The following is a 24,459-nucleotide window of genomic DNA, read 5'->3' on the forward strand; positions in this document are numbered from 1 at the left end:
CTTCTGATTCTTCTAGACCTCTCTGCAGCCTTTGACACTGTTAATCATAGCACCCTCCTCAACACTCTTCAACAGAGAATGGGAGTGGATGGCACAGTGCTGAAATGGTTTGCTTCTTTCCTCTGTGACAGATCCCAAATGATTAAGATAACGAACAGTCTTTCATCTCCATTGGCGGTAGGTCAGGGCGTCCCTCAAGGTTCTATCCTGGCACCCACCTTGTTTAATCTCTACCTGGAACCATTGGGGAACCTCCTAAGCAAATCTGGGATCCATTACTATCTTCATGTGGATGACACTTAAATCTACCTCGAGGTATCTTCCGCACACGATCTCTCACTACTCAACTCTACTCTCAACTCCGTTCAGAACTTGTTGTTAGCTCACCAACTCATTCTAAATCCTGCCAAAATCAAATTCCTCCTCCTTTCTAACTCTCTCTCATCTCCTTCCATTCAATCGTGGATGGATCAGCTGAACTTTCTCAACAACAAACCCATCATTGTCGACAGCGCGAAATCCCTAGGTGTCATACTTGACAAAAGACTCAACCTAATCTCCCACATCAACTATATTGCCAAAAACGCACAATACCAGTTGCGCCTTCTGTGGGGTATCCGTCGTTTTTTCCAGGAGAAAGACTTAAAAACCTTGGTACAATCACCGGTTCTCTCAAGACTGGATTATTGCAATTCTCTTCTGACTGGCCTACCTAAATCTCACCTCTCCCCTCTCAAATCCGTCCTCCATTCAGCAGCTCGCTTCATTAAAGGGTCTAAACGAAGTGACCACATCACTCCTTTCCTTTCATCTCTTCCATGGCTTCCGATCGAGGCAAGATCTATCTACAAAACTGCCTGCATCACGCATAAAGCCTTGCACACGTTCTCCCCTCGTTACCTGGCGAACAAACTGAAATTGTCAGGAGGCTCGCGACCCTCGCGCAATGAGGAAAAGCTTCTGCTTGAGCCCCCCATCTTCAAAAGGGAAAGATCAATGGCACAATCCTTCTCAAGCAATGCGGTAAGAATCTGGAACTTGCTTCCCCCATTTCTCTGTGCCACCTCCTCTACCCGGATCTTCATAGTTGACCTCAAATTGCTCCTCTTTCAAAGACACTTTCAGAACTAATACTGTCATGCACAGGCCCCTCTTGGAAGTTCACTCGTAAATTTGTATTTGTTATATTTTTGTTATATTTTTTTATTTATCTATTTTTTTTTCCTGTACATTCCTCTCTCCTGCGTGCTTTGTTGGATTTTGTGTTTATGTAATCTTTATTTTTAGTTAGAAATGTAGTTTTATGGTTCCAGTGTTCTCTTATGACGTAACTGGTTCTATTGTACAGCCCTCTGACACCTTCGGGTAAAGTCCGCGCTTTATAAAATTGCACTAAATAAATCAAATAAGTAAAAATTTAAACGAGCGCCCAATCCAAGATGGCGTCACTTACAGTGTTTAAATGGGCACCGATCCAAGATGGCGTTTCGGCGATAGATACAATGAGATCCCAATCCAAGAAGGCTCCGCACACCCCGCTATGAAAGAGAAGACGTCTGCGACACAGCCTGTTCCAAAATGGACCCCACTGTGGTGAGCTCAGTATGTCCGTCTTCTATGTCCACAGAGGGTCGGCGCATAAGTCCTTGTTATCGTCGACGTCACTCTGTGGAGGGAAAACTCAAAGCGTGCTTGGCGCGAGGCGGGGGCTCCCGGCATGCAGCGCGGCGGCAAGATGGCGGCCTCGGCGGTGCTGGAGCGGAGCTTCACAGAGCTGAGCGGGGCCGAGCGCGAGACCCGACGGAAGCACCGCGAGATCACCGTGCGCGCGGGTGAGCGGTGGGCGGGGCCCTGGGGGAGGGGGGCAGGTGCAGCGCAGGAGGGGGGAGGCCACCTGAGGGTATCACATGTGTCACTGCCCCCCCCCCTGTCACTGCTGACTCCCCCTCCTGTCACTGCTGACTCCCCCTCCTGTCACTGCTGACCCCCCTCCTGTCACTGCTGACCCCCCTCCTGTCACTGCTGACCCCCCTCCTGTCACTCCCTCCTGTCACTGCTGACCCCCCTCCTGTTACTGCTGACCCCCCTCCTGTCACTGCTGACTCCCCCTCGACCCCCCTCCTGTCACTGCTGACCCCCCTCCTGTCACTGACCCCCCTCCTGTCACTGCTGACCCCCCTCCTGTCACGGCTGACCCCCCTCCTGTCACGGCTGACTCCCCCTCCTGTCACTGCTGACTCCCCCCTCCTGTCACTGCTGACTCCCCCCTCCTGTCACTACTGACTCCCCCCTCCTGTCACTGCTGACCCCCCTCCGGTCACTGCTGACCCCCCTCCTGTCACGGCTGACTCCCCCTCCTGTCACTGCTGACTCCCCCCTCCTGTCACTGCTGACTCCCCCCTCCTGTCACTGCTGACTCCCCCCTCCTGTCACTGCTGACTCCATCCTCCTGTCACTGCTGACCCCCCTCTTGTCACTGCTGACCCCTCTCTTGTCACTGCTGACCCCTCTCTTGTCACTGCTGACCCCCTCTTGTCACTGCTGACCCCCTCTTGTCACTGCTGACCCCCCCTCTTGTCACTGCAGACTCCCCCCTCCTGTCACTGCTGTCCCCCTCCTGTCACTGCTGATCCCCCTCCTGTCACTGCTGATCCCCCTCCTGTCACTGCTGATCCCCCTCCTGTCACTGCTGACTCCCCCTCCTGTCACTGCTGACTCCCCCCTCCTGTCACTGCTGACTCCCCCCTCCTGTCACTGCTGACTCCCCCCTCCTGTCACTGCTGACTCCCCCCTCCTGTCACTGCTGACTCCCCCCTCCTGTCACTGCTGACTCCCCCCTCCTGTCACTGCTGACTCCCCCCTCCTGTCACTGCTGACTCCCCCCTCCTGTCACTGCTGACTCGTCACTGCTGACTCCCCCCTCCTGTCACTGCTGACTCCCCCCTCCTGTCACTGCTGACTCCCCCCTCCTGTCACTGCTGACTCCCCCCTCCTGTCACTGCTGACTCGTCACTGCTGACTCCCCCCTCCTGTCACTGCTGACTCCCCCCTCCTGTCACTGCTGACTCCCCCCTCCTGTCACTGCTGACTCCCCCCTCCTGTCACTGCTGACTCCCCCCTCCTGTCACTGCTGACTCCCCCCTCCTGTCACTGCTGACTCCCCCCTCCTGTCACTGCTGACTCCCCCTCCTGTCACTGCTGACTCCCCCCTCCTGTCACTGCTGACTCCCCCCTCCTGTCACTGCTGACTCCCCCCTCCTGTCACTGCTGACTCCCCCCTCCTGTCACTGCTGACTCGTCACTGCTGACTCCCCCCTCCTGTCACTGCTGACTCCCCCCTCCTGTCACTGCTGACTCCCCCCTCCTGTCACTGCTGACTCCCCCCTCCTGTCACTGCTGACTCCCCCCTCCTGTCACTGCTGACTCGTCACTGCTGACTCCCCCCTCCTGTCACTGCTGACTCGTCACTGCTGACTCCCCCCTCCTGTCACTGCTGACTCCCCCCTCCTGTCACTGCTGACTCCCCCCTCCTGTCACTGCTGACTCCCCCCTCCTGTCACTGCTGACTCCCCCCTCCTGTCACTGCTGACTCCCCCCTCCTGTCACTGCTGACTCCCCCCTCCTGTCACTGCTGACTCACTGCTGACTCCCCCCTCCTGTCACTGCTGACTCCCCCCTCCTGTCACTGCTGACTCCCCCCTCCTGTCACTGCTGACTCCCCCCTCCTGTCACTGCTGACTCCCCCCTCCTGTCACTGCTGACCCCCCTCCTGTTACTGCTGACCCCCCTCCTGTCACTGCTGACCCCCCTCCTGTCACTGCTGACCCCCCTCCTGTCACTCCCTCCTGTCACTGCTGACCCCCCTACTGTTACTGCTGACCCCCCTCCTGTCACTGCTGACTCCCCCTCGACCCCCCTCCTGTCACTGCTGACCCCCCTCCTGTCACTGACCCCCCTCCTGTCACTGCTGACCCCCCTCCTGTCACGGCTGACTCCCCCTCCTGTCACTGCTGACTCCCCCCTCCTGTCACTGCTGACTCCCCCCTCCTGTCACTGCTGACTCCCCCCTCCTGTCACTGCTGACTCCCCCCTCCTGTCACTGCTGACCCCCCTCTTGTCACTGCTGACCCCCCTCTTGTCACTGCTGACCCCCCCTCTTGTCACTGCAGACTCCCCCCTCCTGTCACTGCTGTCCCCCTCCTGTCACTGCTGATCCCCCTCCTGTCACTGCTGACTCCCCCTCCTGTCACTGCTGACTCCCCCCTCCTGTCACTGCTGACTCCCCCCTCCTGTCACTGCTGACTCCCCCCTCCTGTCACTGCTGACTCCCCCCTCCTGTCACTGCTGACTCCCCCCTCCTGTCACTGCTGACTCGTCACTGCTGACTCCCCCCTCCTGTCACTGCTGACTCCCCCCTCCTGTCACTGCTGACTCCCCCCTCCTGTCACTGCTGACTCCCCCCTCCTGTCACTGCTGACTCCCCCCTCCTGTCACTGCTGACTCCCCCCTCCTGTCACTGCTGACTCGTCACTGCTGACTCCCCCCTCCTGTCGGTGCTGACCCCCCCCCCCCCTCCTGTCGGTGCTGACCCCCCCCCCCTCCTGTCGGTGCTGACCCCCCCCCCTCCTGTCGGTGCTGACCCCCCCCCCTCCTGTCGGTGCTGACCCCCCCCTCCTGTCGGTGCTGACCCCCCCCTCCTGTCGGTGCTGACCCCCCCCTCCTGTCGGTGCTGACCCCCCCTCCTGTCGGTGCTGACCCCCCCTCCTGTCGGTGCTGACCCCCCTCCTGTCGGTGCTGACCCCCCTCCTGTCGGTGCTGACCCCCCTCCTGTCGGTGCTGACCCCCCTCCTGTCGGTGCTGACCCCCCCCTCCTGTCGGTGCTGACCCCCCCCTCCTGTCGGTGCTGACCCCCCCCTCCTGTCGGTGCTGACCCCCCCCTCCTGTCGGTGCTGACCCCCCCCTCCTGTCGGTGCTGACCCCCCCCTCCTGTCGGTGCTGACCCCCCTCCTGTCACTGCTGACCCCCCTCCTGTCACTGCTGACCCCCCTCCTGTCACTGCTGACCCCCCTCCTGTCACTGCTGACCCCCCTCCTGTCACTGCTGACCCCCCTCCTGTCACTGCTGACTCCCCCTCCTGTCACTGCTGTCACTGCTGACTCCCCCTCCTGTCACTGCTGACCCCACTCCTGTCACTGCTGACCCCCCCACTCCTGTCGTTGCTGACCCCCCCCCCCCACTTCTGTCGGTGCTGACCCCCCCACTTCTGTCGGTGCTGACCCCCCCACTCCTGTCGGTGCTGACCCCCCCACTCCTGTCGGTGCTGACCCCCCCCCCACTTCTGTCGGTGCTGACCCCCCCCACTCCTGTCGGTGCTGACCCCCCCCACTCCTGTCGGTGCTGACCCCCCCCACTCCTGTCGGTGCTGACCCCCCCACTCCTGTCGGTGCTGACCCCCCCACTCCTGTCGGTGCTGACCCCCCCACTCCTGTCGGTGCTGACCCCCCCACTCCTGTCGGTGCTGACCCCCCCACTCCTGTCGGTGCTGACCCCCCCACTCCTGTCGGTGCTGACCCCCCCTCCTGTCGGTGCTGACCCCCCCCTCCTGTCGGTGCTGACCCCCCCACTCCTGTCGGTGCTGACCCCCCCACTCCTGTCGGTGCTGACCCCCCCACTCCTGTCGGTGCTGACCCCCCCACTCCTGTCGGTGCTGACCCCCCCACTCCTGTCGGTGCTGACCCCCCCCACTCCTGTCGGTGCTGACCCCCCCACTCCTGTCGGTGCTGACCCCCCCCACTCCTGTCGGTGCTGACCCCCCCCCCCTCCTGTCGGTGCTGACCCCCCCCCCCTCCTGTCGGTGCTGACCCCCCCCCCCCCCTCCTGTCGGTGCTGACCCCCCCCCCCCCTCCTGTCGGTGCTGACCCCCCCCCCCCTCCTGTCGGTGCTGACCCCCCCCCCCCTCCTGTCGGTGCTGACCCCCCCCTCCTGTCGGTGCTGACCCCCCCCTCCTGTCGGTGCTGACCCCCCCTCCTGTCGGTGCTGACCCCCCCTCCTGTCGGTGCTGACCCCCCCCTCCTGTCGGTGCTGACCCCCCCCTCCTGTCGGTGCTGACCCCCCCCTCCTGTCGGTGCTGACCCCCCCCTCCTGTCGGTGCTGACCCCCCCCTCCTGTCGGTGCTGACCCCCCTCCTGTCGGTGCTGACCCCCCCCCCCCTCCTGTCGGTGCTGACCCCCCCCCCCCCCTCCTGTCGGTGCTGACCTCCCCCCCATCCTGTCGGTGCTGACCTCCCCCCCATCCTGTCGGTGCTGACCCCCCCCCATCCTGTCGGTGCTGACCTCCCCCCCATCCTGTCGGTGCTGACCCCCCCCCATCCTGTCGGTGCTGACCCCCCCCCCCATCCTGTCGGTGCTGACCCCCCCCCCCCCATCCTGTCGGTGCTGACCCCCCCCCCCATCCTGTCGGTGCTGACCCCCCCCCCATCCTGTCGGTGCTGACCCCCCCCCCCCACTCCTGTCGGTGCTGACCCCCCACCCCCATCCTGTCGGTGCTGACCCCCCACCCCCATCCTGTCGGTGCTGACCCCCCCCCCCCATCCTGTCGGTGCTGACCCCCCCCCCCATCCTGTCGGTGCTGACCCCCCCCCCCAATCCTGTCGGTGCTGACCACCCCCCCCAATCCTGTCGGTGCTGACCCCCCCCAATCCTGTCGGTGCTGACCCCCCCCCCCCAATCCTGTCGGTGCTGACCCCCCCCCCCCAATCCTGTCGGTGCTGACCCCCCCCCCAATCCTGTCGGTGCTGACCCCCCCCCCCTGTCAGTGCTGACCCCCCCATCCTGTCAGTGCTGACCCCCCCCCATCCTGTCAGTGCTGACCCCCCCCATCCTGTCAGTGCTGACCCCCCCCCCCCTCCTGTCGGTGCTGACCCCCCCCTCCTGTCGGTGCTGACCCCCCCCTCCTGTCGGTGCTGACCCCCCCTCCTGTCGGTGCTGACCCCCCCTCCTGTCGGTGCTGACCCCCCCCTCCTGTCGGTGCTGACCCCCCCCTCCTGTCGGTGCTGACCCCCCCCTCCTGTCGGTGCTGACCCCCCCCTCCTGTCGGTGCTGACCCCCCCCTCCTGTCGGTGCTGACCCCCCTCCTGTCGGTGCTGACCCCCCCCCCCCTCCTGTCGGTGCTGACCCCCCCCCCCCCCTCCTGTCGGTGCTGACCTCCCCCCCATCCTGTCGGTGCTGACCTCCCCCCCATCCTGTCGGTGCTGACCCCCCCCCATCCTGTCGGTGCTGACCTCCCCCCCATCCTGTCGGTGCTGACCCCCCCCCATCCTGTCGGTGCTGACCCCCCCCCCCCATCCTGTCGGTGCTGACCCCCCCCCCCCCATCCTGTCGGTGCTGACCCCCCCCCCCATCCTGTCGGTGCTGACCCCCCCCCCATCCTGTCGGTGCTGACCCCCCACCCCCATCCTGTCGGTGCTGACCCCCCACCCCCATCCTGTCGGTGCTGACCCCCCCCCCCCATCCTGTCGGTGCTGACCCCCCCCCCCATCCTGTCGGTGCTGACCCCCCCCCCCAATCCTGTCGGTGCTGACCACCCCCCCCAATCCTGTCGGTGCTGACCCCCCCCAATCCTGTCGGTGCTGACCCCCCCCCCCCAATCCTGTCGGTGCTGACCCCCCCCCCCCAATCCTGTCGGTGCTGACCCCCCCCCCAATCCTGTCGGTGCTGACCCCCCCCCCCTGTCAGTGCTGACCCCCCCATCCTGTCAGTGCTGACCCCCCCCCATCCTGTCAGTGCTGACCCCCCCCATCCTGTCAGTGCTGACCCCCCCCATCCTGTCAGTGCTGACCCCCCCCTCCTGTCAGTGCTGACCCCCCCCCCCCCTCCTCCGGTCACTGCTGACCCCCCTCCTCCTCCGGTCACTGCTGACCCCCCCTCCGGTCACTGATGACCCCCCCCTCCTGTTATATTAACGGAGTGTGTGATTCGAGGGGGTCCGAATGTACTCTCGTTATGGCATTGCCAGATCTATGTATACAGGCGATGCCTCCACCCGTTTTCTTTAGCTTGTCTAGTCCCACAATGCTGTAGTGCGGGGGGACTAATAGATCAAGGCATGGGGAGGATGCTTCCGATAGCCATGATTCTGTTAGGATAGTTATGTTGATTTCCTTGTTTAAGATGAGGTTGGGTATGTCTATGACATGTTTCTTTGCTGAGCAATAGTGAAGTAGTAGACAAGATGGGTTTGTGTGGGATGACCCTTATTGAGTCTCTTGCTTTTTGGGAATTGGTCTTTTTTCAGGTTGTTAAGGTTTGGTTTTCTGTGTTTAGTCTTTGAAGTTCTGTTTGCTTTGATTAGGACTGATTGTTATGTATTTCTTAGGGGGAGATTGGGGGATGATTTATATGATAGCAATAGGATTAGTATCTCCGCATCAGTCAGATATCTTAGTTGATTTCGAGGTCGGTATAGTCTGTTTATCCATGACATTGGGATAGTATTTAAATTGCTATGGGATTTGTGTACTGATTTTTGAGAGAGCTTTATTTTTGAGACTTTTCTGAGAGGTGTAACGTTCTTCATATCTCAGATAGCGAGTTGCAAGGCCTGATAAGTCTTGTTTGATTGAGAGCTGAGATTATGTAACTCCAGTCAGGAAAGAGGAGAGACGGGTGGTTGTTGGGGTGAACCATTTGTTATGCTGGGAAAATATATCTCTGGGAGATTGAGGCTACTTTTTGTCTTTTCCGTAGATATTTCCCTATTTAATGCTATCTCGAGATTCGTGTGTCTTTGTGGCCTGTGTGGCGAGTATCTTTGTGTGTGTTTGTGTGGCGCGTTTGTGTGGCGCGTGTGTGTGTTTGTGTGGCGTGTGTTTGTGTGGCGTGTGTGTGTGTGTTTGTGTGTCTGTGTGTGTCTGTGTGGTGTGTGTGGCGTGTGTGTTTGTGTTGCACGTGTGTGTTTGTGTGGCGCGTTTGTGTGGCGCGTGTGTTTGTGTGGAGCGTGTGTGTGTTTGTGTGGCGCTCGTGTGTGTGGCATGTGTGTGTGGCATGTGTGTGTGGCATGTGTGTGTGGCATGTGTGTGTGGCATGTGTGTGTGGCATGTGTGTGTGGCATGTGTGTGTGTGGCATGTGTGTGTTTGGCATGTGTGTGTGTTTGTGTGGCGTGCTTGTGTGTGGTATGAGCGCGTGTGTGGTATGAGCGCGCGTGTGGCATGCGCGAGTGTTTGGCATGCGCACGCGTGTGTGTGGCATGCGCGTGTGTTTGGCATGCACGCGCGCGTGTGTGTGGCACACGTGTCTGTGTAGCGCGCATGAGTGGCGCGTCTGTGTGGTGCATGTAACTGTGTGTATATGTCTATATTTATCTATAGTTGGGGCTGCTTTTACATAAAGCGTTTTTTGGTTTATTAATAACTTTGGCCCAGTATGACAAATTTTCATACAACTTTCTAACAAACAAGTCCACCTCAGCTCCTTTCGGGACCGATTCGGGGTGATCTGTCCACTGGGAGATCTATATATTTAATAAATTCCCAATCCCATGCATTCCCATAGATTTCTTTAAGATGAGCTGCAATGAAAACTGCTGGAGTGAATTCCACAGAATTTGTCAGGAGGCGAGATCTTGATCCACAGATTGATTTTTGTGATTTGGTCTAAATCCATTTAGTAGTTTTTGAAAAATCAAAGGCAAAAGATAATTGTATATATGCCAATTGGGTCCATAAGTCTGACTCTCTCTTGCTGGATTTCCAATTTAAAAATAGAGCGTTCTGATTGGCCCAGCGAGCTTTATTTCCCTTGGGCCACCTCGCTCTTGTAACGGCGAGTGCACCAATAGGCTACCGGCAACATGAGAACCCGCATTGGCATAGCCAATAGGTCTCGCCTTTGGGACCCTACAAGTGTTTAGTCGGAGATATTGGCAGTGTTTTAAGGTATGTTGTAGAGCAATGTAGCTGCTGTGTTCAGTACTGTAAAGTTTGTGTGCAAGTTGTGCTTAGTGTAGTGACATAAGGGCATTAGCATGCTGTTGAATGTAGTGGTGAGTTGTGATATGTGTGTTGGTGAGCTTTGCTGGTGTGTATGTTGGTGATGTATAACCTGGTGGGCTGGGGCAGCTGACTCCTACTGACATCTCGTTCTACTTACGAGACAACATGGACCTATAAGATGCACCGGACTGTCACCCGCTCGTTATGAGGAGATTCACTTTATTGTAAACATTTGACTGGTGTCCTGTAATCTCTTGTCACCTTCTCAATAAAGTCCTTTAACCCCTTCCACGCTCATGACGAGCTGGGCTCGTCATGGCGTAGCCTCCTCGCACGCTGATGACGAGCCCAGCTCGTCATGTAAAGTGCGTTTTAGAATATCTCAGCGCAGGAGCAGAATTCTGCCAGCGCGGATGCGGTTAAAAAAAAAAAAGAGGGGGGGTGCTTTTCGATCACTGACATTTCAGCGCCATGTCAGGGGCAGTAAGCGCTATGGAAATCTACATTGAAGCTCTGATTTTGCTTTCAAAAGTCTTTATTCTGAATCAGAATGTACTCGCATGTATTTATTTGTTGTTGAGATGAACTAGAATGGTGAAAGGTTTGCAGATCTCTGTGCCCTGAACAGTCTGGTGCTAGGCGTCAGTGTATTCCCACACACAACAATATACAATGTGCAATGTGGGTGTCACCAGACCATTCAACAGAGTATCAGATTGACAATGTCTGGCTGGCCAAGACGTTCCGGAGGTCCCTGCAGGATGTGAGAATGGAGCGGACGTGGTGTCAGTCCATCACATTGTTGTGGCCAGGCTAAAGCTGGAGAAAGCCTGGCTAAACCAACAAACCGATGACAACACCACCTTCCTAAAAGGTGCACAGAAACTGAATAAATACTCAGTCACTCTCAGCAAAACGTTTCTAGCCCTGCAAGAACTAGAGGACAACAGAGACCCAGTAGAAAGTCAGTGGGAGAAGATCAAATCAAGTGATCTCAACCTGCCAGGAGGTACTGGGTCCAGAGAAACACCAGCATAAAGAATGGATCTCCGCCAAGACTCTCCGCAAAATCCAAGAGAGCTGCAGTCCATTCCAGCCCAACAACAGCAGAAAAGTGAGCGCTCAAAGTGAATACACCAAAATCAACAAGGAAGCAAAGGGAAGCTTCAGTGCATGCAAGCGGAGATTCATTGAAGGTTGCCACAGGCACCCAGGATGCAGCAAACCATGGAAACTTGAAAGAACTGTACTACAAAAAAGGAATCTCTCCAGCAGATACAGCAAGCCAGAAAAGACCTGTTCAACACAAAGCTGGAATGACAATCGTGGGTAATGAAGTCCAAACCAGGAGAGGAATGGACACCTTTAAAGAACTGGTACAATACACACCAAGCACAGGGGTTTGAGGCTATGCGATATTGCACCTATCCACTAGTGTCACGTCAATATCTGAAAATTTTAGGTGCTAAGGACAGGAGATCCAGACCCCTAGGTCTCCCTGAGACTAAAAAGTCTCAAACAAATACAATATAACACAATGTCCAGCACTCTACAAATGTATGGAAGTGATCTATTTCTTTACCGTATAGTAGCCAAGGAAACAATAATTATGGATAAAACACCATATAATTACAACATTTCATTCATTCTATCCAAGGAAATTAGGAGTCTTCAATAGTTGAGTAGTCAGGTCTTTTATTCTGTTCAAAAAACGCTATCTTCATAAAAGCAAAGTTGTAGCCAGTGCCTACGCGTTTCGTCCAAACGGACGTCTTCAGGGCAGGTTAGTTACTGTTTTTTGTCTAGTCTGATGCTTCATCTAAGGAGTTTGTCTGTGAGTTCCTTTCTCAGCGCAGTTGTACAAACATTAGGGTAAATATCTTATTGGAAGAGGAAAAGGTGCTGTCAGACTAGAAGAAGGGATATCTTATTAAGGTCCTCAAGAAAGGTGACATGAGTAACTGCACAAAATATAGAGGGATAACTATTCTGTCAATCCCAGGAAAAGGGTTCAACAGAGTCCTCCTAAGTAGAATGAAGGAAGACGCTGACGCTCCGTTTCGAGACCAGTAAGCTGGCTTCCATCAAAGATAGATCCTACACAGGCCAGATTGAAAAATTGCTCATCAGTGAGCAGTCAAAGAAATGGAACTCCCCCTGTCTGTCAACTTCGACTGAGTAAGCATTCGACAGCGTGGACCTGGAGACCCTTTTGAGAGTCCACTGCCACTACGGTGAGAAAGATACTCTTAAACATCAGGAACGTTTGCGGGAATGACCTACAGGATAAACCATGGAGGGCAACTCTCAGAAGCCTTCAAAGTAAGTACCAGAGTCTGCCAAGGGTGTTGGCGCTCTCCTTGTCTCTTCCTACTGGCAATAGACTGGATCACGAATACATCCACCGCAAGCAGAAGAAATGGGATCCAGTGGACACCTTGGTTGCCGCTAGAGGACCTGGCCCTACTTTCCCATCTCAACAAGAGACTGAAAACATGGCAGCCGCATCAGCACAATTCTGCTCAACATCCACAGAGGGCAAAACAAAGATCCTGAAGGCTAGCACTGCCAGCACAACTGCAGACACTCTTGCAGGTGATGCACTGGAAGAGTTTGTGGCCTTCACCTACATGTGCAGTGTCATAGACAAACTGGGCCATACAGATGCCGACGTCAAGGCAAGAATTGACAAAGCAAGGGCTTCCCTCATTCAGCTAAAGAATATCTGGAGCTCCAATGACCCAGCGCTGCAAACCAAGATCAGGCTTTTAACACCAATGTAAAATCGGTCCTTCTGGATGGAGCAGAAACTTGGAGGACAACAGTGACCACTACCAACGAAGCCCAGACCATCAACACCTGTCTGAGGAAAATTCTCCAAATCCTCTGGCCGAATACCATCAGCTTGTCCTTCACAAAAAAAAAAATCTGTAAATTTCGGAATTAAAAAAACCTAACCAAGGGAATGGGGAGTTCGCTGAATGCGTGGAAAAACAAGACCCCTGTCCAAAGAAAAGAACATTATTTCCTAGGTGACATGCTTCATCATTGGGGCCATCCAAAACAGCTGCTACTTGGGCGTGCTGCGACAAATACCATCAGCAACAACGACCTATAACAGCAGACTTAACTACCTGCTCATGAAGAAATCATGAAAAGACGCTTGGTCTGGAAAGGTCACACCCTTTGCAAGCCCCTACCGAACACCACCAGGCAAGCTCTGACCTGGAACCCTCCAGGGAAAAGGAAAAGAGGAAAGACCAGAAACAGCTTGCGCCGAGGCCTCTAGGCTGACTGCAAGGAGATTGGTTACACCTAGAATCAAATTAAAAGAACAAGCGTTGGCAAAGCCAATAGGTCGCGCCTTTTGGATTTGCCAATTATTCTCGCTGACTCTGTTAAGCATTTAAACACAAACGGGGACATGCCTTACCTCATGGGACTCCGCACATGTTGGGGTGAGGGTGAGAGCAGTAGAATGGGTTCCTCCTCTGATTAGGTTGTGCCACCTGTGGACCACCCGCTTGCGACCTGCCCACCGTGTGCTATAATTGACAATGCAGCGGGGAGAACAGTAGAAAAAGTACAACTAAAAGTACGGCGTGATGGGGGGAAACATGGCCAACGGGAGGGGGGTGAGAACAAAAGTAGTAAAGTGTGAGAAAATCCTCTGTGGGGAGGTGGGAGCAAAGTGAAACAGGAAATTAAACAAGCGAAAGCACGACCCACGAGGAATGCAGCTGCTAACCTTTGCCCCGCTGCTCGCTCTTGCAAGCAAAATGCTGTGGGAGTGAACATGTGCCAATAAGGGTGTGTCTATATATTCATGTGTGCTTGTGTGGACGTGAGGGGGGGAATAAGGGAATGAGTCAGTGGGTGGATAGAAGGATGAATAGAGGTGTGTTGACGACTGGTTAAGCAAGTGTACGAATAGATGAATGGTAAGAAAAGTTCATGGATGGCTGGATGAATAAGTGAGTGCACATATATATGAATGCGTAGGTGAGTGAATGAGGGAATATTCTAAACCTAAGTAGTGCCAGTTTCAGGGCGAGGCAACTGTGAGAGACTGACTAGCAAAAGGTGGTGATGCAAATGAAAGGACACAACAGTGCGTTGATGGGCGGTGTCACTGCTCCTGCCCCCTCTGTCAGCTTGTGGCAGGAATGTGCCAACACGCACACACCCAATACGTGACTCTACACGGGCAGCTCCACTGCTGCCCCAAGCACAGTGGATTCTGAGAAATCCCTTTATCTTAGAAGGTGATTCAGGGTCCTGTTCACTGCAGTGGGGAGTGGAGCAGGGCCAGGACGCAGGGGATACCGGTGGTTTGACATAGGGACATTGTGCCTTGGCTCGGGCTTTCTTCGGTACCATCACTTGCAGTGACGCAGCGTTAGACCTGCTATGTGCGTGCCTCTGCTGAGGAACCACTTGACCCTGCATCTATGACGTGCTGGCGAGACCCTGAAAGGGAGAGCGCCAAGCCTCGCTGCCTCTACAAAGTCGCTGGCACGGTAAACTTTCGCACCATATAGGTGCTGGTATTGTTGTAAAAAGAGCATCGCTCCATCCATGCACACTGGACAATCAAACAGGTTGTGTGCAAGCAAGCAAAAAAAAAATTCTCCATATGTTAAGAGTTTCATTTAAACTAGACCGTGTAAAGATGGAAGGTTAGGCGGAAACCTCGAGAAACAAATGAAAGTTGATACAAATTTTATTTTTTTTAAATTCTTTTTATTGAAACAAGGCATCTGCAAAGGACACAATTCGGAAGAATCACATTATAATCTAGTACATAGAGAGGGGGGGTGAAAAACCAGATTACATAATTATCAAATAGTTTCACGGGGATGAGGGAACATCAAAAACAGTATTTATAGGCGGCACACAAATCTCCCCTCTATACCTGTTCCACTGATCCCAGATTAATGCCCATTTTCAGGGGGTGTCCCCTCGCCACATAGTCCAGTCCAGATCTTTTTTCCTGTTCTCAAGGGTGGGCGGTGAGTCGGAACCCCACTTCTGGGCGATATTTCTTTTCGCTATCATATAGCCCCGTGTGGCCCATTGTGTTTGTGCAGCGTTAAGATAAGTAGGCTCCCATATGTTGAGGAGACATCTACGTGCCTCAGGCAGCAAGGAGACACCTGTGACTTCATGAATAGTGTTATGAATCTCTCCCCAGTACTCAGCTATGCATCGGCACTCCCAGATAATATGAGAGAATGTACCCAAGATTCCACATTTGCGTTTACACAGCCCGACATCAGACAACCCCATCCGAACTAGGCGGGGGCCGGTGCAAAATCTTCAACTGTACGAGCCGTATTCTTGCAGGAATAGCGACTACTTTTGGGGAAGAAACAGCTGATTGCCAGTCCTCATCATCTATCTCTATTCCGTCTCGTATCCATGTCAGTCCTCATCATCTATCTCTATTCCGTCTCGTATCCATTTTACTCTCAACTCCCTAAGCAGATCTGCTCTATTATTAATTAGTTTCTTATAAATTAGGGAGATCGTTCTTTCCGGGAGATAACCATCTAAGATTCTATCTCCAAGGGGTGATTCCTCCGGCAGATCTACCTCTACAGGCAAGACCGTCTGTAACGAAAGTCGAATTTGTGCATAGCGGAAATATTTAGAACCGGAAAGCTCAAATTCATCTTGCATTTCTTTTAAATGATTTAATCCGCCCCTGTTCCACACAAATTTAATAGTTAAGATTCCTATCTGCTCCCATTTATCAAATCCCTTTGTGTTCCACAGCTTGCCTAATTTTTCTGAGTCAAAAAGTGGGGTAGCTAACGCCAGCCTATCCCTCCACCCCAAAGAACTCATGCCGTCATGCCAGATCTTCACTGCATGTTTAGTTGGTCCTGTCAAATTCAGCTTCGTAGGCTTAGAATATAGTGCCCTGTTGTAACTGCCCCCGGGAGAAGCCACTTGTCCATTGCGTAGCCGGGATCAGCCGCGGGCCCATATGTTCCATGGTTAATTGCAGCCAGCTGGGAAGACAAATCATAGCGTTTGATATCTGGGAGAGCAATACCCCCGTCATACCATGGAAGCGTCAGCTTGGCTAAAGCAATACGGGGTTTCCCCTCCCATAAAAGACTACGTTGTAGTCCCTCTATCTCGCGGAAATAAGTAGCGGGCACTACATCTAAAGTGTTTTGAAGAGCATAAAGGAAGCGGTGCAGAGACTTCATCGTTAAGAGGGCCGCTCGGCCCAGCAAAGAGATCGGAAGCTTCCGCCAGTAAGCGGAGTCACTCTTAAGTCTCAGCAACGGGGGAAGAAGATTTTCAGTATATCTGACTGCCGGATCTAATGTACCACAAATACCCAAATATCTGAATCCAGTCATATTGATCTGGATAGGGCAGTTCCTAGGGGGAACCGGGGTCTCCACCCTGAGGACCTACAACAGAGATTTCCCCCAATTAATGGATAGTCCGGAGTTTTTGCCAAAAGAGGCCAGGACATCGCACACCCCCATGAGAGATTTTCGAGGGGAGGTCAGGTAAAGCAGAATGTCATCTGCGTATAAGGAAATCCGATCTTCCCAATCAGGGGACCACCGTATTCCCCGGATTGATGGTTCCCAGCGAATCAAAGCTGCCAGGGGTTCCAGAGCCGTTGAAAAAAAGGAGGGGGGGAGGGGGCAGCCCTGCCAAGTACCTCAACCCAAATGAAAGGGTGCAGAGACCCGGCCATTAACCACTACCTGGGCGAGCGATTCAGTGTACAATTTATTTATTTTATTTTATTCGATTTTATATAGCGCGTTATAACCCAGGGGTCTCTAAGCGCTTTGTCAGGTACGCACCCATCCAATAAAATCAGGCCCAAATCCAAATTTAGCCAGCACCGCCCACAAATAGGACCATTCTACAGTATCGAAGGCCATGGTCGCGTTAAGGGAAGGGATCACGGCTGGTTCCTGCAGAGTGTGAGCTCTTGCTATCACTCCATGTAGTCTGCGTAAGTTCAGGGCCATATTTCTATGTGGAATAAAGCTTAATTAGTCCGGGTGGATGAATCCACCAATCTCTTTTACCAGCGTATTAGAAAGAAGCTCGGCCAATATTTTGGGCTCAGCATTTAATAAGGAAATAGGCCTATAAGAGGCACATTTAGTCTTCGGCTTACCTTCCTTATGTATTACCACTAGACGCCACTCTCTGGTCCCGAGGTAGAATTCCTCTCTCTTGGGCCTCTACAAACATACCTTTAAGGTGTGGAGCCAGCTTATCTGGTCTGAGCTTATACAGCTCAATTGGGAGCCTGTTGGGTCCTAGCGCCTTACCCGAGTACAAACTGCGAATAGCTTGAGCTATTTCATCTACTGTCAGGTCGCTGTCCATTAAATCACAATCCTCTTTGGACAATCAGGGGAGTCGTATATCTCGAAGCAGCAAATGGAAGTCTTCCTCGGGCCTATCCGAGACCGAGGCATACACAGTTTGGAAATACGCCGCAAAGTCATCAACAATACTCTGGGGGTCAGTAAGCAACTCCCCTTCATCTGAAACACGCTCTGTGACAATACGCCCAGCAACATCCCTTTTGTCCAACCAAGCAAGAAGCTTCCCTGCCTTATCCCCTAGATCATAAAGTTGAAACCTCTGCTCCCTACCAAGAGCCCTTGCCACATCGGTGACCAAAGATTTATAATAGTGTTGCTTGAGGCTCAGGATATGTAAGTTAGCCTGCGTCACCCCACGCTCCAATTCCTCCTCCAGCCTACCAATCTCAGTCTCCGCTTCAACAATCTCTATTCCTCTCTATTTTAATCCCAGATATCAATGATAGGGCTTGACCCCTAATGACTGTTTTGAACACCTCCCACAAAGACACCAATGAGGACACCGATCCTTAATTATTCATAAAATAATCATCTAGGGCCTTGATGAGATGCTTACAGGTTTTTGGATTCCGCATATACCAGGAGTTAATAGGGGCGACCCTACCTGCTGAGTTTGGAGGGATACAAAACCGGATCCAAAGTGGGGAATGATCAGAGATACCCCTAGCAAGGTGAACCGCTTCAATTATATAAGATGCTTGAGCTGCTATGACCAGACAATAGTCCAGACGGGAGAGGCTACCGTGTGCACCTGAGTGGAATGTGTATTGCTTCTTGCCTGGGTGGAACAATCGTCAACTGTCCACCAAACCCATTTCACCAAGAAAATCGGGCATCCACTTCTGAGCACGCACCGTATCTCATGGGGGATATGTCTAAGACTCCAGAAACTACAGCATTGAAATCTCCACCTTGGATTAAAAGGCCACCGGCAGCTCGAACAACAGCTTTTCCTAATCAAAGAATGAGGCAGCCTGCAGACCCGGGGGGACATAGACTGACACAAGGGAACGTACACGTCCCTCCCAACGACCCGAGATCCCAACATACCTCCCCCTGTCATCCACCCATGTAGCATCTGTAACCAGGTGGAGCGCCTTTCGAATCAGGATACCTACCCCCCCTAGACCAGACGTGAACCCTGCATGAGCCACCAACTTGTACCTTGTTCTTTGCATCGCCATGCATTAGTTCCCAACTAAATGCGTTTCTTGTAGCAAGACCACGTCCGGTGCTTGGCGTTTGAGATACTGAAGAACCACACTGCGTTTAATTTTGTCCCCCAACCCATTCACATTCCAACTTAAAACCTTGAGCTCACTACTCCCCATCGTCAAATGCAAAAGAAAAATCGTCTTCCTGGGTCTGCTGCATGTTAATCAAATACAATATACTGACGCCGTCGAAAATACAAAACATTAGAACACTTAAATAAAATGCCAATAATGTGACCTACAATAGTGCGAAAATTCCCCCCAACACTTCTTCCCCGACCCCTCACCCTGCACCCCTGCATATCTCCTACACGCATCCCCAATTAGCAGTGTGCCTGTCGCCCCTTTTCACCCCAACACTAGTCTACTACTACCTAGAGGTAGAAAATAGAGGGAGGGCCCATACAGCCCGCCACCCCACCCCGTTCCCCGCTCTATCACCGCCACCTTATTTCAGGTTAATATAAGACAACAAACTTTACAGATGTAGCGAATCAAGAGAAATGTTGCGTATCCATTTCACCCTCTGATCATAACGTTATTAGAATGTAAGCCTAGCGACACTATTTACGCTTTGTTATTGTTCTTCTGTCTCGCCCCTGTTTTGGCCCTCCTTTTCAGTCGCAACCACACTATCCAACCAATCCGTCGCCACATTAGGGTTGTCAAAGAACCAGGCCTTCCCATTGAGTTCTACCCGGAGTCGGGCCGGGAACATCATTGCATATTTTAGGCCCTTATCCCTCAGTTTTTTCTTTACCGAGCGGAAGTTCTGACACTGTTTTTGAACCATCTGAGTAAAGTCTGGAAACAAGGAAAGGGTTGCGTTTTCATATTTCAAGGGGGGGGACCATTGCGTGCAGTTTGTAAAATCAGATCCCTGTCCAGAAAATCTTCAGGACCCTTGCAATCATGGGGCGAGGTGGTGTCCCCGGCCTCGGCCTACCGCCCGGGACTCTATGTGCACTTTCAACTGTGAAGTTGCTAAAGCTTTTAGGTTTGAGGTGGTTAAGGACAAGAGTTTCAACAAACCGGTCCGGAGCTAGGCCCTGCGATTTCTCAGGTACCCCAAGAATACGGATGTTATTGCGCTTGACCCTTCCTTCGTAATCGTCTAGCTTGCGATCTGTAAGAACTTTCGAGGCCTGGAGGTCCCGCATCTCTTGCTGCAATTGGCTCACATCGTCAATTAGGCTGGTAGTCTTAAGCTCAACCGACTTGACCTTTTCGTTGGTCTTCGCAAGGTCCGTCCGCAGCAGCCCCATCTCGATTGTGACAGTGTCTAACTTGGAATCCAGGGCTTCCATCTTCTGGCCCAGCGACGCTTGCACCCTGTTAATAGCCGCCATAAGATCGTTAATGTTGGTTCGATGGGGCCAGACATGAGCTCTTCACCCATCAATAATGACCTCTTTGATTCCACCAGGGACCCTTTTGGCAAGGTATAGTGATCCAGTCTATTTGATTGGATATTCCTGGATCCTTTAGAGCTGTGGTTCCCAAACTGTACGCCGCGGATCCCCGGTGCGCCGTAATGAGGTGCCAGGGGCGCCGCGGGCACACTGTGGGAAATTGCTACCAACAGCCCTCAGTCGTCCGTCATTCGGCGGGCTCGGCATGGACAGGAGTGAGAAACACACTTAACGTGTAACTGTGAGAGTGAGCGCACATAAGAAGGAGAGAGAGAGATGGAAAATAAAAAGACAAAGGCACCAAGAGATAGGTAAGTGTGACAGAGAGAGAGGCAACGACACAGAAAAACAGAGAGATTAGGACAAAAATAGGGAGTGTGAGAGAGAAAGTCTTCAAAGAGAATATAGAGCACTAATTTGTGGAGTTTTATATAGCGCGAACTTGACCCGAAGGCATCAGAGCGCTTCACAAATTTTACAGATTAAGGTAGACATAGAGATCAAAACAATGGCGGTACGTGAGCAAGACATAAGAAGGCATGATTATCCGTATCAATATGTTTGTTATGCTGTGAGACAAGACTTAAAGATATGTTTAAGCATTGTGCTGACTCGTTTCCTGGGACAGAGAAAATCAAGTAAAATCTAAATAACTTTTAAACAATTATAAACAATACATTAAATTGTACAGATACGTAGTTTTGCAAACAATGCAGGTCATGAGAACGTGAACCTCAGTTTGGATCCTGATTTAAAATATAAAAGTTAAAAAAAAAAATAGAATTGTGGACACCCAGGCGCTGTGGAGGACATGAGCCTGTTTGTTAGAAGAGCGCCTAGCTCTGTCCTGAAAGGGGGGCGCTGATGAGGGGGTCGTAAATCTGTAGGAAGAGAGGTCCATCGTGCTGGCAATGTCTGGGGGTGGGGGACTCTGTAATTACTGCTAATGGGCCCAGATGAGTGGTCACTCCTAAGGCTTAGGGGCCCCTTAGCCTTCCTTACACGAGGTGATTCTGAACTAACGCAGGTGCAGCTGACCTTTGACTCTTGGTCGGTGACCTCAAACAGATTCTTGAAGTGCTTCTTTTTATGTCCTCTAGAGCTCGGCCCAGGACGAGGCCTATGCCCTGATGCAGCCGCACTCTGCCAGCTCCACTGTTTCATGTAGGCACAATGCGCACCGCAGAAAACAAACAGCTTCATATATAGCGCTGTATAAAGCGCCGACTGGTTAAACGTCTTCAGAGGCTGTTTATGAATTTATGGTGATGTGAAAAAGCCTCTTGCGCCGTGCTCTTTGTAATTTTACTACGTCATCTGATTCAATGCTCCCCAAAAGCAGCACAAGGCACCCTACCAAGTATTTTTTTGCAGTTTTATATAGCGCGAACTCCATCCAAAAGCATCAGAGCACTTTACATTAGCACCAGTTACGTTCCAGACGGACACATTCATTTTTAGGCACGGGGAGATTAAGTGATTTTCCCAGAATCACACAGTTTTGCGCATCCCTGCCGAGACTCGAACCCAGTTCGCCAGCTTTAAATTCGGCCGCTCTAGTCGTTTAGCCACATCCTCTCCTGGTGACCCGTGAAATGAATGTCTGATGGTGAAATGTGTGTCCCTCACCACTGTTCGGGGCCCTCAATGCTATGTCATACCACCTTGAGCCTATGACTGGATGTTTAGACTCCGGTGGGAGAAAGCCCCCCCAGGGGCAGTGTAAAGTATTAGGATGGGAGTTGGGCAGGGACCTGGGGGTCTCTGGTGTGTTAGTTTATTTTATTGTAGCCCTTCCTTGGGGATAGCTCATCCCCCTCCCCCGACCCCCCCTCGCAAGTGGAGGATTGTTGTTTGAGCGCCATGAGATACCTGCAGGTCTCTGACAGAAATACATTTACTGAGAGACACGTCCTTCATTCGTGGTGAAACGGGAATCAGCAAGTGACATTTTTCCTTGAAGACAAACAACTCTTTCAGAGATGGGCGTATCGTTTATTCTTCCACGACGATTTACTTAAAAACTATTATTATTATTTTTCATCAGAAACCTTATGATGAGACTGAAAGAACTATAACGAGTCTCTTTGGTGTTACCTCAAAGGCAATGAAGTGACTGCTACAGAGTTAAGATTGTTTTTTTCATCTTGAGGCTGAAGGCAAAAATGGAGAGCTTGATAGGAACCCAGCCCACTTAAAACACTGGGTAGAAGGGATCTGGTGAGCCATCTTGGGTTCATCAGAGCCATGGGCTTCCGCAGAGGTGGGCAAGGGGGATTACTTGCCCCCCCTGGATTGCCAGTGCGTCCTGTGTGGGGGATAAGGGTGCAAGGCGGAGGGGTAAAAGGGTGCGAGGCAGAGGCGGGTAGAAGGGTGCGAGGCAGAGGCGGGTAGAAGGGTGCGAGGCAGAGGCGGGTAGAAGGGTGCGAGGCAGAGGCGGGTAGAAGGGTGCGAGGCAGAGGCGGGTAGAAGGGTGCGAGGCAGAGGCGGGTAGAAGGGTGCGAGGCAGAGGCGGGTAGAAGGGTGCGAGGCAGAGGCGGGTAGAAGGGTGCGAGGCAGAGGCGGGTAGAAGGGTGCGAGGCAGAGGCGGGTAGAAGGGTGCGAGGCAGAGGCGGGTAGAAGGGTGCGAGGCAGAGGCGGGTAGAAGGGTGCACGGCAGAGGCGGGTAGAAGGGTGCGAGGCAGAGGCGGGTAGAAGGGTGCGAGGCAGAGGCGGGTAGAAGGGTGCGAGGCAGAGGCGGGTAGAAGGGTGCGAGGCAGAGGCGGGTAGAAGGGTGCACGGCAGAGGCGGGTAGAAGGGTGCACGGCAGAGGCGGGTAGAAGGGTGCACGGCAGAGGCGGGTAGAAGGGTGCACGGCAGAGGCGGGTAGAAGGGTGCACGGCAGAGGCGGTAGAAGGGTGCAAGCCGGAGTGGGTAGAAGGGTGCAAGGCAGAGGGAGTAGAAGGGTGCAAGGCAGAGGGAGTAGAAGGGTGCAAGGCAGAGGGAGTAGAAGGGTGCAAGGCAGAGGGAGTAGAAGGGTGCAAGGCAGAGGGAGTAGAAGGGTGCAAGGCAGAGGGAGTAGAAGGGTGCAAGGCAGAGGGAGTAGAAGGGTGCAAGGCAGAGGGAGTAGAAGGGTGAAAGGCAGAGGCGGGAAGGGTGCAAGGCAGAGGCGCGAAGGAGAGGCGGGAAGGGTGCCAGGCAGAGGGAGTAGAAGGGTGCAAGGCGGAGGGGAGAAGGGTGCAAGGGGTAGGGCGAGAAGGGTGCAAGGCAGAGGGGAGAAGGGTGCAAGGGGGATGGTGAAGTTAAAAATTTGCGCCCCCTGGAAACATTTCTGCGGACGCCCATGAACAGAGCCCACCCCACATACACTTCTTGTAACGCCACAGAGCTCCTTGAGCCTTTCTCTAGCCTGGTTACTTTTAGTGGGAGTGCTTTATACTACTCTATGATGGTGTTGTATGCATTGACATGTACTTTATAAGATCTTTGTGATTGCAAATAAAGTTTTTATGGTGATGGCTACTCTCTGAATCCTTCATCACGTTTAGGCTTGATTCTTCATGTAGACCAGTGGTTCCCAAAGTGTGCGCTGCGGCACCCCGATGCACGGGTAAAAAAATGGTGGGGAGCCATGGCCAACTGCCATTTGGACAAGGGAGCCAGGGGACAAAAAAGTTTGGGAACCACTGCTTTAGAGGACCGTGGTATGGGCGTGTCCGACTCGGGTCAGGCTGCAGTTTTGTCGGTCCCTTTCACTAGAGCAGGTCAGAAGAAGCTCTTAGCCGGGGTCAGGTACACCACTCACTCCAATTTCTGCAATTTTCTCCAGCAGGCCACACTTGAATGCGGTTCCCCTAAGCCTCCAATAGACCGTATCTGACCCCTCAGCTCCAAACACTCCCAACATACCTCACAGCTCCCGGGAGATAAGACAGGAATGGGGAGGGTTATACTACTGTCCAGAATGTGCAAGCCAGGTGCAGAAGGATTTAGACACAAAATCTGAGTGTTTCACGTTGCATCGCCCCTGTCCCACGTAGCACACCTGGTGATCCATTCACCATTTCGGGGCCAATTCATCTTCAAGCCATGCCCGGTCAGATACTGCCATTGCGCTTTCTTGTTGGACGGATAAAGCGCCAAAGATATAAGTTCAAGACCTACCTATGGTGCACCCTCTTCCCCAACAGTGGAACACCGGCGATCCATTCGCAGGCAATCGGCCGATGTTTCCATGGTCAAGCGCATAATGCACAGAGAAGTTTCTGCCAGAGTACTCTGGCGGGTCTCCTCATAAAGCCCGCAATGTATTTCACTTCCCCGAGGCAACACAGGGTCAGCACCCAGAGCCCGTATTTCTTTGGCTAATAAATATTACCATGCCCTTCAGAATAAGTTCCCCAGTTAGTCAGGGGCTAACTGCTCGAAAACGGTCGGGGACGGGGAATCAGTCGCACTGCTCCCGTCGGGCACGTTTCAAGGCGGT

General features: G+C 53.2%; 1 protein-coding gene across 1 annotated transcript in view; it reads left to right on the forward strand.

The window, feature by feature from the left end:
- The first annotated feature begins 1,679 nt into the window (after window positions 1-1,679).
- The window catches only part of NUP160 (nucleoporin 160), a 498,934-nt gene continuing 476,154 nt past the window's right edge, over window positions 1,680-24,459 (forward strand). Inside the window, exon 1 of the mRNA XM_086959753.1 lies at window positions 1,680-1,832. Coding sequence (XP_086815879.1) covers window positions 1,718-1,832 — 115 coding nt within the window. The 5' untranslated portion in view covers window positions 1,680-1,717. The remainder of the gene's footprint in view (window positions 1,833-24,459) is intronic.

The sequence above is a fragment of the Lissotriton vulgaris genome, chromosome 2_2 (assembly GCF_964263255.1).
Source record: "Lissotriton vulgaris chromosome 2_2, aLisVul1.2, whole genome shotgun sequence".
Classification (NCBI taxonomy): domain Eukaryota; kingdom Metazoa; phylum Chordata; class Amphibia; order Caudata; family Salamandridae; genus Lissotriton; species Lissotriton vulgaris.